The sequence below is a fragment of the Pyxicephalus adspersus genome, chromosome 5, assembly GCF_032062135.1.
Source record: "Pyxicephalus adspersus chromosome 5, UCB_Pads_2.0, whole genome shotgun sequence".
Classification (NCBI taxonomy): Eukaryota; Metazoa; Chordata; class Amphibia; order Anura; family Pyxicephalidae; genus Pyxicephalus; species Pyxicephalus adspersus.
This window is the reverse complement of record NC_092862.1, coordinates 122694224-122710612: the sequence shown is the minus strand read 5'-3', so window position 1 is coordinate 122710612 and position 16389 is coordinate 122694224. Positions and strand designations below refer to the sequence as shown.

Here is a 16389-nt window from a genome sequence, read left to right as displayed (position 1 = left end):
ATTGAATAGTGTTCAAGGCAGCTGTTCTATAATGAGTATTTCTCCTCCTTTATTTTTCAAACAAGAGATGGGACCTAAGATAGCGGTGTAAACCAGCTGTAAGGGCGAACATAGAATTCCAATTTATTTTAACGCACTTAAACTGCAGTATGTAAAAGTTAAATATTTTTATTCAATAAAAGAAAGAAATGTTGTATCTCTTCCAGTTTGTACTATTGCAGTATTATGTACATACCACAGATCTTCTTATTCTGATAGCAGGAGTATTTTTCAACTTTTACATTGGCTGATGTGATTGTGAATTTACACACAAACAGCAGTGACAATTGACAGCAGAGTTTGTTACTCTGTGATAGAAGCAATCTGCTGTGATTTTAATAAAATATTGAAGCACTCACACATCTGATAAATTGGACATTTATAAGCCATAATGACACAACTATGAAGTAAGTAATAGTCCTGTTTATTAACCCTAATGTGCAAGTATTGGAAATTAGTAAAAAAAATGGTGCCAGAACTCCATTTTTGTTACTGTGCACTGGCACCTTATCCAATGCACTTTTCATAGTACAATAAACAATTATTTTCAGTAGCTATGCTTCAAAAGGGCTCACAGTATATGTTCCTTCCTTAGTCTAGGTGCAAGTCGATACATATTTTTGCCTTGCCCATTATTGTAGGAATTAAGGGAAGACATGGTGTGAGTGAGTCTAATGGAATGAGTGAAAGTGTATCCTAAAAGTACTTTTAAACGCCATTTGTGTAACAATAATATTTAATTTGTTCCAAACAGAACGATTAAATGTTTAAAGTCAGGTTCGTATCTGGAGAGCTAGTGATAGGGGTTAGTTTCAAGGTAGGTTACTTTGTGGATAAGGTACTAGACGGAGGGAGGGTTAATTTAGGCACCTTGTAGGAAAAGGTTGAGGTTAAGTACCAAGAAAGGGTGGTTAAAAGTTAAAGTTAGTCACTGCAAAAGTAAAATTAGGTACTAAATTGAGGGGGTGATATTGAGGTTAGTTACCCGGCAGGAGGGGATTATGGCTAGACAGCAGGATGGGATTTCAGCATTTAAGGTAGGAAAATGGAATATGGTAGGTGATAGGTACAGCTATCAGATCTTTCTACCTTAGAATACCAATTGCTGTAACAGTTTGGCTGATTACTGCTTTCACTTCTGCAGAGAAAGTAAATACTGAAAAGCTTATTTTGCCAGCAGTTGGCTCAGGTATCACTCCAACCAGTTGTGGCTCTGCACTTACAAATATCTGCATATAACTTACAGAATGATTTATTCTCTAGAAAAGTCGTAGAGCCTTGTGGGCAAAGAGATTATAAGATAGGACGTTATTAGAGGGGCATTAGAGGTACATAGAGGGTGTTGGCGTGTATTTGTGCATCCAGTCAGAACTATATGTGGGATGGAAGAAGTGAAATGATTTAAATGCAAATCACTATTCTGCAGTACATAATAGTCAATATCTAATGAGATAACTGTTAACAAGCAGTTAAAGATCTCATTGACCAAAAAGATTAAATCACCAGAATAGCCCTTGGCTAAAGACATACTAGGTGAACATATATTTTGTAACCTTCACTGTTAACAGTCATATAATTTAAATGGTATGTTAGGAGAAGCTATAATATTAAACACAGAACTATTAACTGTTAAAGTGAATCTGTCATGTAAAAAAACATAAGAGCTGGTATTGCTGGTCTCCTTCTGAAAATGTCTCCTCTTTTTGCTCTAACATTCTCAAATGGAGAGAAATGGCATCAATGTAATCCTGACAAATTCCCTTTATTTGGCTCATTAAATTAGTTCTATTTTTATTGTGGAGAAGAACATTTGTTGAAAAATGTTTAGATGCATTTTTCTGTTTCGTACAATGATTTTGTTATGTCAAACCAATACATCCATAAGATGTACTTACAGCGCTGTCTCTTGTACTTTACCACAGCTTTTAGCTAAGCTGTCTTTCTTTATAATTGCAGCCTGTCCACTGTAGACAATTCACAATATAGATTAAATGTATGGGGGCTTTTTAATTGTTCCTACTTGTTTTGTTGTCTTATCTTGAGTATTTCTCTAAAATGTGTTATCCGCCAGACTATTAAGCCACTATTTGTTGTATTGGGTGTTTTTTAAATTATTTTATTGTTACAGTCTTTTTGCTTGCTTTACCAAGCAATAGGTTATTTTCTACTAGCACCATGATCATAATAATAATTCTAGATTAGAATGTGTATATAAAAGCTTCTTTTTGTGTATTGCTTTCTTTGTTTTGTATTATTTATTTTAAAAACCACCAACCTTTTCTGCACTATTTAAAGAGTATATATAATCTTTATTGTTTATCTACTCCTTTCATGAGTTATAACGAGCCTAAAGGGTAGTTTATGTAAGACAGCATTAGTGGCCACACACATAACACATACATGGTCAACTTGTTGCTATAAGAAATTTAAACCTGGGAAAAATCTGCCAACATTTCGACCAGCTCCTCTTAACCAGAGTTCCCTACATGTTTCTTTGGGGTTTCTTTAACTGTGGCAGACTGCCCTTCCATTTTATGATGCTTGCATAACTCTAGGGCCAACACAATTTGGTGCAACCAGCTGCATGACTCCAATGATGTTTTTAGAGGCCTATAAAAGTGTTATTTTAGCCACCATTGTAGGAGGGCATTTTTTCCACTGACCACACATTTAAAAGGCTTTTTTTCCTCATTGACCCCCTAAAAATCTAAACAATATTTTGTGGTTTACTCTGGGGATAAAAGATTGAGAAAGGCTGCTCTAAACATACAGTGGCTGCGTGAGAGCAACTGCACTAAATAACAGTGCAAAACTCTCAGACATAAAAGGTTAAAGATATATGCATCTAGCAAAAGAGATGGGAAAAGGTACAAGATCTGCGTAAAAATACTAATAGTAGTAAATCCATAGGATAGCAAAATGGAGAAATTATCCCATTCTCTAGGTTCATATTCGTCAGGAAAGCTACAACCTTACAATACAAACACAAAGAAGGCTGAACAATGTACATATTTATCAAGGTTAATGCGTACTACTTGTTTTTCTCTGGTGTCAGCAGTGGGGTGTCTCTAGTCCTGAATACAGTGGCAGCCAGGAGATATTATGTGCCAACTGTTCTGTCCGGGAGTGCCATAAGCCCATCCCAACATGGCCAAGCACTCATAGGAAGTATGGCATTAGCTTAAAGGACAGGTTGGCTGGTGGACACAATTGAACTCCAGAAGTAGAGCTCTCTAGAAGGGTCTGCATGGGACATTGCAAATAAGAAGGTACACATTGCAGCAAGAACTGCATTTTTTTTTAGTATTGGGATATATTTTTTGTATTTTATTACAAAGAAGTGGAGCTTTAAAAATGTCATCTGAAGTATAAACTTTTAAATTATTTCTACACAAGCATTTCACAATGTAATGGAAAATATTAAATCCTAATGTAAACTATGTCAGCCAATCAGATATCAGCTCTTAGCAGCTTGGCGGAAAACCGAACTTTTAACCTTGTTTTCCATAATCCCCCTCCTACATGTTACATAATTATTTTGCTTAGGATTCCAATTATTTTGCAAATTTCTAATTTTCCTAAATCAAGTCTCACACCACACAGCCTTTACATGCTTAGGAATGTTTCATTCTGACATTAAAGGGCCACTATAGGACAACATCATTTTTATAATCTGGGTTATGTAAATGAGATTTTAATAATATTCATGACTTAATATGTAAGGTTTCCGAAATTATTGGAACAAAAATATAGAAAACCATCATTCAGTTATAGGGAGCAATCATTTTCTAAGACATATTTGGCATGCTGTCCTATAATCTCATAAAAGAAAAATACTAACTTGGTTGCCTCTGATAAAGGATCAATTTTAGACAAAATGGGGCCAAGAACAGTTTTTCAAATAGGGTTGTAAAGTAATTGATGACACAAGGGTGTACACAGTAATGTAAAAAAAAATTATTATTAACCTTTTCAACATATTTAAATAGGAAAACATTAGAGCTTAATTTAAACAATGTCTACAGATACAGATTAATATACCTGAATAACAACACAGGTTTATTTGTATATTAAATTTGATATACTTAAAGATAGATAGATAGATAGATAGATAGAAACACAAGAAGGTTTATTTATTCACATGAATGTGAAATGCAGCAAACGTTTTCCGGTGGTAGATCAATCACTGTCATTTAAAACATGTGCACTTGGAATATTTACCTGCAGAGAATGTTTGCTGAATATTCTAAGTGCAAATGTTTTAAATGACAGTGATTGATTCACTACCAGAAAATGTTTGGTCACATTTACTGCTTTATAAGTAATCCCAAAGGTAAATTTGTCCTTTCAATCTTTCATTCAGTGAAAATATCAATAGATGCAATGGTGCAGTGTTAAAATCCCCCATAAGGTGCTCTTGCCCCTTTAGCAGATACTATTTCTCATCTTCCACAAGTGTCTGATATTGACTTTTTATAACAGAGGTCTGCAAAAGGTTGGTCTTATTAGTGTGTTTCTACTTCTTTGCTATTCCATAAAGGCCCAAGTTCAACCTATTCAACCTTGACCAAGCTGATCCCTTCTTACTGTAGTAGACAAAACTGAGGTCAGAGCTGATCACAAGGGTGTCTGGATAATAAAAATGGCTTAACAAATCTATAATTTCATTGGCGGGTAAGAGAATCACACATCTGTATTTTAACTGTGAATTCGGCTGTTCTGTACAGTAAAGCCATGCATTTAATTGTACAATAAACTGACTGAACTAAATATTTATGAGATCATTTGCTAGGCATAATTGCATTTATATGGAATATTTTTTTACATCATGAAAAACATGAACAATGTAATGCAAAAATGCATCATCTGACAAGAGAAATACAATAGCTGTGATTGCAAGATCCTGAAAATTCTAAAGTCAAAACCGTACTTTATATATGTTATTACTAAAAAACGTAGTTACACTTTCCCTGTTTTCTGTGGGTTTGGGCCCACTACTGTTTCTTGAAATATCTTGTTATCCCATTTGAGTTTTGTCCACCTGCAATACTGTCCACAGACTGCATTAACATCTGGCACATAATCTGAGCAGCAGGAAATGCAGCTTTCACACTGTGATTTAAATAAAGGAATGCTTCTTGCTGGATGGCCGGTGGCCTTGACAAGAAACTAGCTTCACACAGAGTCCCGGCTATGTTTTATTATGTTAGGCTAATTGATTCCAGTGCATAAATCTGCAGGGCCACAGAGATAAATTGAGCTATGAATCAATCATAAATTCAAAAGACAGAAACTTGGAATGGGAAAAAAGAAAATCTAATTACTATTAGCTGTAATTACTGGATTGTTGGAGTGAAGTCATGGTAAACGAGAACTCGTTGAACTTGTGACAATAAAAAAGTATATGAAACATAGACTAAGCATTTATAAGCTGCCTCTAAACTGGGCATTTGGTGCTCTCAAGTTTATGGAAGACATTGACAAAAACAGGTGCCAAAGTGTCAAAGACTGTTGGACACTGCAGTTTCCATTTCTCCGTGCACACTGCATATGTTTGCTGAATGCTTAGTGCTCAGCCTTAAGAACAGATTTCTGGGCAGCGCTGGACAGATTTTGGGACGACAAGGTTTGATTTTGTATGCCTGTACTAAAGCAGATATGTATACATTTTATAACCAGAATCTACTTTTAATTTGATTGTCTTTAAGATGAACTCTCCTTCATACTGCTCAAAACGTGCCCCAAGGCATTTTCAAAAACATTTTGACTTTTCTCCTTTGTAAATTGGAACATTACTTTTGCTGCAAGTGTTTTGTTTTGCATGTTGTTGATGTTGTCTGTTTCAGGAAAAATTCTCAGCAATTGGAGAGCTTTACAAAGATTACAAGGTGTCAGTTGATTTTGTTGAATTTTCTTCTGGTACCTTTCCTCACCTACCCCCTCACTTCCCTTTCCCAAGCCCACTCACTTACTTTTCCCACTCTCACATCTAAATGATATATGTCAAATCTAAAAATGTAAGCCTAAAAATTATATGGGTTGACATTCAAAAATCCGTCCATCGACAATCCGGTTCCTTCAGATTTCTGGCATGGATTTCGGAGAGCATTTACAAATTTACATTGTTTTCTGTAGACGCCGTTTATGTTTTCATGTCGCTGTACTCCAGAATCCGCTGTTGGGTCTTGCTTGCATGTGCTTTCCTGCTCATTCCTTCTCATTTATTTGCTGCTGTATAGCCTCAATATGGATTTAGCATCCATTTAAAGGACTGTACAGGTAGTCATTTTCTGTTAAATATATACAGCATATATAAATGTAAACAAATCCAGAGTTTTCGAAAATCCTCAGGTCCAGATTTTTTAAAGTCAACCTGTATCTTAAGCAGTGAATCTGACCTTCACCAAACATTCTCTGGTGGAGAATCCTCTAAGTCCAGGTATTTTCATTGGTGAATTCATTCTCCACGTTTGGCAAATGTCAAAGTGAAGTCTCTGCTTTATAAATAGATACTTTTTTGTATGTTTTCCCTCCCACCCAAAAACATACTAGTAGGTAAAGTATCATTTTCCTTTAAATATAGTTATTATATTGTTCTTATCGCCTAAACAATGCGACCTACAAGTATACAAATACAAACAATATATCTGAAAATGGGATTTTTTGGGACTACACATTCTCATGTGCTAATATGCTTGAGAACCAAGTAGTCAACATATGTCGAATGGCTTCTGGCCCACATTTTCCAAATGAACACATCAATGTTCATCATCATTTTATATATTTTCTGTCTGCACGATTCCGTGTAACGTTTATGTAAATTGTTAATCTTAACTCATAAATATAAATTTTTTACCAGTTCATGAAAATGATATCATTTGACTTTAATGACCCACTAAAAATAAGTTGCTGCATTTGAACTATGGTCCATTTTCATTAAGGCCCTGAGGGGTTTAGTCATTCCTCTGACAATATAACTCTGATATCAGTGGTGTGGGTTTGGAATTGGATGAGTCACAGGCAACAAAAGCTTTACATTTTCAACCCACATATAAAAAACCCAGGATATTGTTCCTCAATAACAAGCAGTACAGAAACATATTTTAAGCTGAAAGAAGGGCATGGCTTTGTTACACCATCACATTAATATTAAACATAACAATCCATAAACCACAATTTTCCTTTTAACTAGTTTTAGCTAAGGATTGCTGCAAGCACTTAAAGCTGAACTTTACAAAAGCAAATTAAAATAAATATATTTGAGCTGTCCTGGTTTTATTTGCAATTGTATTTTAGCTAGAATGTGTTTCTATTGCTAGCTCTACCTCCCACATTGGGTAGGGGATTCTAACAAAAGCATAGAAATACTGATTCATGTTTACATTAACTAAATATACATGAGGAAAATACAACTAATGTATGAAAATGGAAGTGTTTTTCTAAAGGTAATTCCTTTTTTTGCTGTCTTTCTTTTTTTTTTTTTGGCCTTGGACTGTGAAACCTTAATGGTCAGTTTTTAAATAGAGGACCATAAGGGTTGCACCACCACCAGCAAATGACCAGAGAAACCAATCACAAAAACAATAGAATATTTACCTATTTATTTGTACAAGGGATGACAGTAGTAGTTTTAGACGTTCTGTGTACCTTGCTTGTGTGTATAGAAGATTAGGGGTCTATCCTATAAATGTTTTAACACAACTTTTAATCAGGATTCACACATTTTTCCAAATACAAAATGTATGACTCCTGGGGGAAAGGATCCCTATGTATTTAAACTGCACTAAAGCTCCACCAATATGCCAAAGATATATTTTGCTACTGGGACCTGAAAAGCAAAGAAACTATAGGGATGATTTACTGAAGGACGTTAGGCTGTTCACTTCCTGATGTGAATTATCCCTCAGCAAGGTATATTTCACTTTGTTTAGTGAATGGGATGATGTTCTGCTGACTATAGCAATCTAATCAAGTGCAAGCAAAACATATGTTTTTTTTTATAGTTCTTTTCATATGATTGGGTTTTCTTTGCAAATACATTTTCATCACATTTACTAAGTGAATTTTCCATTGCAGATTGACAATTTACTTTGCTAAGGAAACAGCCTTAACCCCTTTTAGTAAATCAACCTCTATGTTTAGAATATAATTAGCTATTCCTAAATTTTGTGTAAATTTACAAGACAATGCCAGTATTTATTGGCCCAAAACCTTGAACTTATAGCTCTTGTGCCAAGACCAAAAAAATATCACTGATCATGTTTGATTTGTAATCTTCATAGGTTGGGTGACGAGTCAAAAAGTGAGGAGTTATAGAAAAATATCAACCAAAATCAGGTTTAAAATAAAGACATGTAAGGAACAGGGAGAGTCCTGATACCCAACCACAGATTAGGAAGAGAAGCCTGCAGTTTACAGGAGTTCTTCAACTTAAAGGAGCCTACAGGATGAACAGTTTGATACTTGTGAACAAAACACTGATATAGTCAGACAGGAAAGCAGACACAAAACAGAAAACAAAAGGCACATGACAAACTAGCTAGGTAGACTGACAGTAAACTAAATGCTACTTTATGACAGAATCCACATGAAAGGAATGGTGACCAATGAAGCAGGAAGATACAGGCCAGCAAAACCAAAGGTTAGATGACAGCATACGTGAGAGATTGTCAGTCTGACTGTTTCCCTGAACACTTGCGGCACAACCAACCCACCCACTACCCAAGTAGTCTAAAAGTCAAAGACTTATTTGCTTTTTCGTTACTATCAATTTTTCCCTCTTACTATAACATTCACAATGACCCTTACTGTCTTCTGATGTTTACTTTTATATTATATTTCCTCTTGTAGCACATGATATAATAATTGATAATTACTAATGGTAGTGAGCAATTTATTGACGATCACATGATGCACCACCTGTGAACAAGATGAATATGATATTTTAACCTTGGTGGAGACAGCATGGCGTAAGATCCCATGTTAGTGGTCTTTGGGCTGTTGTCAATGGACAAATGCAGTTTTCTTCCCGATGCATTACATTTTGTGTGATCATAAATCACTCATATTCAATCCTACTGAAACTTAAGATTTCAGCAATTAACAGTGTCCCCTGCAGTCATAAATACCACTTTCTACCCAAGAGAAGAACATTCAAGAGAAAACGATGACATCTCATTGCAGGTGATATTCTCATTTCCTTATAATATTGACAGATACAATCTTGAAATTAAATCAATGTATTCATTTTATTTTGTGACCCTTTTTATTGCATCTACGTATTAAAAAAAAAGAACTTTCTGAAGTGTACTTTGTGTTCACTTTGTAGTATTTTGTTAAAAAGACATAGTAATCTGTTTTTATTGATTTTCAGCAGTTTATTGCTTTCTGCCAGGGAAGGTATTATAAGGTAAAATCTGATTTTGTGATCATGTACCGCAAGTTTTTACTGGTCTTAAGAGTACCCAACATTGATCCAGCAAATTCGATACAGTACAAACTAAGTGGATTTTTACTTTGATTTGTATGTGTGTCAGCAATGCACGTTGCATTGCTTTATTGTGTCAATATGATAGTGTTATGTTTATAAAGAGTAAAAGACTTCTAAATAGTGTCAAGTGTGTCGTGTGAGATGCAGAATTTCCTAGTAATTAGCCATGGTAAGCACATATATGCCATGTCCATTTGTTACAGTAATGTTACAGTGTAATATTAAAGAGCAGAATATGCAAATACTCTTATGCTCATTGTCTAGGCACATGTGCACTGGGTTTGTCACACTACTACCTGTGTAATAGTGTGCTGTGTTCCTTTCATTCATTAGTTACAGTGATACTCTAGATTTATCAGATTCTAAAGGGTTACTCCAGATTTGTAACAGGATAAAAAATACAAATTGGTGCAAGACACAAGAATAATCAAACCTAATCTGATTTTGTGTTTGCTATCTCCTAAAAATAAATATATATAGTAGTATCTACTAGCATCCTTCGTATTACTCAGACAGGATTTTCTTGAAGTTGTTTTGGAGTAGCCAATGCATTGCATGCACATGGGAGATTTTAAATGTACACCATCAAATTGGCAGGCACAATCAGAAATGTGATTTTAGGCTCACAAATCTTATGCCAGTTACAACGATAGCAGTAAATATAAAATTAATGTATTACTTTTTCCTACTTTCTTTTAAAAGAAACAGCAGGACTAGGACTGCCTTCACACAACTGCCCAGGGACTAAACTTTTTCCAGTGGAATCTAGATGTTCTCCTAAATTGTGATTATATTGTATGGTTGAGATGTGGTTTTATATCTGCAATGGTACTTTAGACATATCCTGGGATTGCAGCTTCTGGAATGGTAAAATGCAGGAATTTGTGAGAGAAGGGAATTTCTCAATTCCTCTACCAACTTTATCTTTGTTTGTGAAAACCCCTACTTATAGTGTTTCACAGAAGGTTCCGGTCAACCAAACCAAAGCAATTAAAAAACGTAGAAAAACTGTCAAATTCGAATTGCAAGTAATTATGGAACGTAGGTCACCCTGCCTGGGAGACACATCAAGCAGTTAGGTAAATAACTGGCTGTGGGGCTAAAGCCAATAAGTTTACATGTGAAACACGAACTTCAATATAAATTCCATTTCACGCGGAGCTAGCAAGTCCTGCATTTCCTTGACCTTGACATTTCTGAACATGTTCTTCTACTCCACCATACAGTTAGTTTACGTGCCTGGGGATATACAATGTGCTGTAAGTGAGATTTCCATCATTATATAAACAGCATGTTGAGCAAGTCCATTGACATTTGTCATCTTCTGTCTAATGTACAAGGCCAGGGAAATGGCATTATCGAGAGGATATTGCTTCTAAGTGGGTTACAACTGCTCGGGTCTTAGGGTTCACACCACTAGTAATCTGTTGCTAGGCTGTTAACTCTCCTTCTTCACATTTGCTACTAATGCTACAGTGGACTTGAAATAACTCCAGGCTAATATGTAACTCCCTTTTCAAAATCATAAAATCATTTTTTGTTCAGCTATTGTAATTACTTAAAATCTGTATTTATACAGAGTTGCCAAGCAGCAGCTAAAGGTTAAAGGAAACCTGTACAGGATTATAAAGACTCTTTCTATTGCTGACTTCTTTCTGAAATATATATGATATATAAGTCATTTTTTTTACTTGAGGGTCATGCATCATTGTGTTTTAAACAGTGTTAAAAAATATTTGGTTTAAACTTTATTAAGAGCAAGTTTGCAAAATTGAAGCAGGCAGTAATGCACAATGCACAGGAAATGTATGTGTGTGGAGTGTGCTGCAACATAAATGCACGTTTAGTTTGCATTGCAGGCTCATATGCATTAAATAGCACTGCCAATTCATTTCACTTCACTGCTCTGCTCAATTAGCAGCAATAACTTCATACCAAGCACAAGACATATTAAATAGCCTTAATCAATTCACATTGTACAAGTATGATAGCTAACTGATTGGATGCCTATAACAGTACATTCCACTAAATATAAAAGGTCAACCCGTTCAATAAGCCATTCCCGCTTGAAACAAGCAGAAGCTATGTATGCTCCTATGGTATTTGTGACTAAGAAGTAACAAACACCAAGTTCCCCAATCCCCTGAAGAAGCCCAGTAGGGCGAAACACGTCAGGAATTTATGGGATATGAAATACCAACATACTGTATGTAATATATAGCATTCATGGACGGCATTGTATAGCTTTTGTAGAACAAGACCCCTCCCCACTTCATGAATATATTGTAGTTGGGGTAGGGGACATACAAGTGATCTAATAAAAAGTTTGTATTTTAAATGTACCATTCTGTTTTGAAATTTCTGTATATACTTTGGATCACTACACTACTATAAATCAAGCCTATAAACCCCTCCTTTTCTCTCTCCGAGTGGTACCTCTAGTATACCACGTAAATGGTGTTTATGAATGAATGAGGGGTTGGCTGCAAAATTAAAATTTAATCACCAATCACACTATAAGTATTCCAACTAATTGTACTAATCTAGGTTTGCTCATAATTTTTAGTGTATTTAATATCCTGCAGCCTTCGGCGGGCTACTTTCACAAAGTCGATTTTACTACAAATATAGGAGGGAATTTAAATTGTACACTTTGCCAGTTGACATGCTATTGTCACAGAAAATGCTATGGGGCAGTCATGGGGACTTGTGGGATCCCCTGAGAGATCAAAATCGAATTACTATATCTTTTACTATAAGCAAATTGCCTTGTCCCTAAACTTATTATTGTCCTCATTATTGCTTGGTCATTCAGCTGGGGACCTGTGGAAAATGTGACAAGTGAAACACTTTTATAAAGCATGTAAGCAACTGTATTTTTAATTTTTTAATGTTATTTTAAAAAAATATATATATAACCATTTCACCTATTTCTAATGTCCTGTATCTCTTTTCACATAAATCCACACTGAGGTGGCCAGAGTAGAGAGTATGTTTGCATCCGTGATCAGGAATGCTGGAGGTCGGTTTATCTGTTTATGCAGTAGTTTGTGACACTCAGAGTTCATCTAAGGCAAGGGAAGGATTTAGGAGAGGGCACTGACGTGGCCTTGATGTGCATCTTAAATCTACCATGTTTCTCTGTCACTTTCCTGCGCGTGCTGTAGACTAAAATGATCTGACAATAACCTTGCTTGTCTAAGAAATTTATGTCAAGAGTATTTTCTGTGGAATGGTCTTGTGTTGTATTTGAAGGCAATCTCACACATAAAACAAATCCTGCTTGTGTTAACAGAAATAGATCAAACAGAAGACTTTGGCACCTCTGTGATAACATTTTTCTTTGGCTTGTATTACTTACCTTCCTACGGTAGTAGTTCTAATGTGTCAGTAAGACTTCACATTGCCGGCATAGGACAATGCATTATTCCTGTCCCACATGGATTCTAACTATTCCAGATGCCCCATATGAGGTGGTGCATGCGGTAAAGATACCCAATCATAAAAACTAGAAATGTTTGTTTGTAAAAAAGGAATTGGGTTTGGAAGTGGACCTTTTGTTTCATCTATTCACCTGTTTCCTATTGTCTATTTAGCCAGTTGTAAAAAGCCAGTTTACTGAGTTCAGTAGCTTACTGGAACATACTCAATGAAAATGGGTAACATGATATAGAGGGTTAAGAAATGCATGATATAGTCAAAAATGGGTATCTGTCAAAATGAAAAAAAGAGTCAAATAAAATGTATCCATAATTTTATAGGTTCTATTCAGCATAGTTATAGACATCCTGATGTAACAGGGAGTTCAGGATTCGACCAAGAAGGGAATACCAATGAGATTTTAGTGAGCTGGAATCAACACCATTTGAAGACATGTTAGGGAGTCATTAGTTGTTGATCCTGTTGACTTTAAATAATGTACAATCAAAAAATGCATGTGGATAATCACTATCAATATTGTATATGATTGTGTTGCATACAATATCCGGGAAAAGGTAAACCATAAATCATTATCTTTAAAATCAAAACATAGGACTTTATAAGAAAAAGGTTTGTAATGTGACTTTTAAACCTGGGCTACATGTTAGATCTTATTTTGTGCTGTGTGCAAATTTCCCTGATTTACAATAAGAACCAACTGTGCCATAAAATCTCTGAATTATGCGTGTTTAGTTATTATCAGTCATTAATGTTCTCTGGCCTGTAAATTAGATGTTGTTAAAATTAGCATTTCAAATGCCAAATAAAGCACAAAATATATAAACCAAGGTAACAACCAATCAAGGGAGTAATTATAGTTTGGGGGTCAGAAGAGAGCACTGCACTGGTACAAAAATCAAGACGAGACAAAGGTATACTAATTGTCTACATAAGGGAAAAACAAAAAGTACATGTACTAGGCAGATTCTACTAATCAAACTCAGATCTATCTCCTGTTTCATAAATACCCATTTGGTTGGACTTGTTATGGATCACCTATGTGTCTCCTTTCCTCTTTCATCTCCTTTTCCTTCATCTATCATTTAGATAGATGCATCTGTCATTTCTGACAGTACAAACTATAAACCCGAAATGAAAATGTTCCTTTTTCATTTGTTTGTGTTGGGTCCATTACTATTTTTGTGCTATCCTGCTTGAGAGTACTACAACATATTGGGAACTATTTAAAAAGGAGTAGAAATAGTAGAACAGATCACTTCTTTGATCACCACTTTTCAATCATTGATCGGTTCTTTTATGATAATGATCAGCGATACTAACCTGTACTAACCTAAATTATGATTAACTAATGATTGCTGTACTAACCTAAATTATTAACCAGAAACTCCAATTACTAGGAGTTACAAAACGCGTGTCCACCCCTTTATAAATAGGCCCCACAGAGTAACAGTGTTTAAAATCTCAACATTCGTGATAATGACCTCAGAATTAGGTTTATTTGTAATTGGTTTTAACTGGTTGCATTGGATTACTGCACCCAAGTTTTACAGTAACTCAGTAACTGGAAAGGAAGTAACTCTTACTGTCTCCATGCAAAAGTAAAAAAATTAGGTTGGCTAAAGTCCCACTTAAAACCAAAAAGTTCAGCCAGTGTGTGACTACAGTGTGACGTTGCAATATGTTATTCTTGTTAGCTGACTGTAGAAGTCTGGCAGATTTTGCACCAGAACTGCACCATTTACACTCGAACTGTACAGCTTTTTTGGCATGAACTGACAAGAACTCCCTTGGGGTCAAAATTAATTCCATATTATTCATATTGTATGTCTTTTCACTCCTTTACAGGAGCTTTGCCGTCAGCGGATGTCTGTCAAGACTTCGGATCGACCAGAGCCACTGCACAGTTCCCGTATTAATAGCATCTCTTCCCAATTCAGCGATGGGCCAATGGCCAGCCCAACTGCAAGGAGCAGTACATCTTCCTGGAGTGAGGAACCTGTCCAGTCAAATATGGACATCTCCACCGGTCACATGATACTGGTAAGAACATTTATTTCAGTTAAGAAACTTTTTTTCCTAATGGTTTCCCACTAAGAACAAATAGTTTTTTCTTATGTCTGTTTTTCCATGCTAACTTTCTTTTGCTCAATCGAATCTTAGTCATTTATTGCTATAATGTAGTCAGGCTGCTTATATAGCAACAAATATGGTTTCTTTTTTTTTCCTGCAGAAAGTTAGCAAAATTACCTTAAAAGGTAAATCAAAATCTAGCGTTCCATATTGCCCCCTGTACATAATTTCAATCAACAATGCTGTTCATAGAGTGAGAGCTTTGATGATTAGACAAGTGGGCAGTGGAATGGTGGGGGGGCTTAACTGCTGGAGAACCAAACCCGTTGTTAGTGTTCTGTTGATGCCTTGAGTGTTATTGTATGCACAAAAATACAGAAAGGTGATCGGGACACATGAAGCCAATATCTACATCTTGATAATTTCTTTATAATGTTCCAGATTGCAATATAAATGGTCAAAGCAGGACATTTTATTTTTATCTACTTACACTTTTATTTTTAAATTATTAAAATAATAGATTAAATAGGATATTTTATATTTGCAGCAGTCCTATTATAAGGTAGACTTTTTATTTAAAAAATACATTTGCATGATATTTTACAAATTGTGTCATTCACATTCCCACCCTGATTTCTGTTTTGCTGGGATTGTTTAGATGATTTTTTTTATATTTGACTGGGATTTTATTTTACTGCATGGAATGGTACAATATTTTCTGAGAGTTTAAAATAAAAAAATGTCTGTTTAGTTTGGCATTTTTTTTCTAGCACTGCCCAATCATCCTTGAATGAACATATTTTTGCTGTGTGATTTGTGGCATAATATACTGTATCTGTGATGTGTTTTAAAAATACGCACTATTTCATACCAGTGCTCTTTTTAAAGTTATGTTTAAACATGGATGGAGTTCAATGAATTTTTAATGGCCTTTTCCCATTAGGTAGCTGCAGACTGTTTTCACATAATATTTCCTCTTGTTTCACATGAGTGATTTTGTTGTATGACCAGATTGCATGTGTTGTTATTGTGTAGTAATTGTTCATTTCACACAAATGATTGTTGGAGCAGAGATTACAGCTCCCAAGTTCAGGCCAGGAATATTGTGCTGGAGTTGTTATTGCAGACAGCAGTTCCTAGTAGACCTATAAAGTTCTGTAAGGGCTCTGATGCTCCATTGTGTTCTGTCTATATTAAGTTCTGTCTAACCTTTAAACTAACTACTGGAGCTAAGCGGGAAAGCAACTTTTTTATGCCTTAAAGAAAACCTTTTACAAAATGTAAAATTATATATCTATTATTGTAAACTATACAATTACTACATGCAGCTGTCAACTTTTTTTTAACAA

General features: G+C 35.3%; 1 protein-coding gene across 1 annotated transcript in view; it reads left to right on the top strand.

The window, feature by feature from the left end:
* PTPRN2 (protein tyrosine phosphatase receptor type N2) overlaps positions 1-16389 on the top strand; it is a gene marked incomplete in the record, with an annotated part of 519721 nt that overhangs the window by 447569 nt on the left and 55763 nt on the right. The window contains 1 exon segment of the mRNA XM_072412607.1: positions 14816-15010. Within this exon segment, the coding sequence (XP_072268708.1) occupies positions 14816-15010 (195 nt within the window).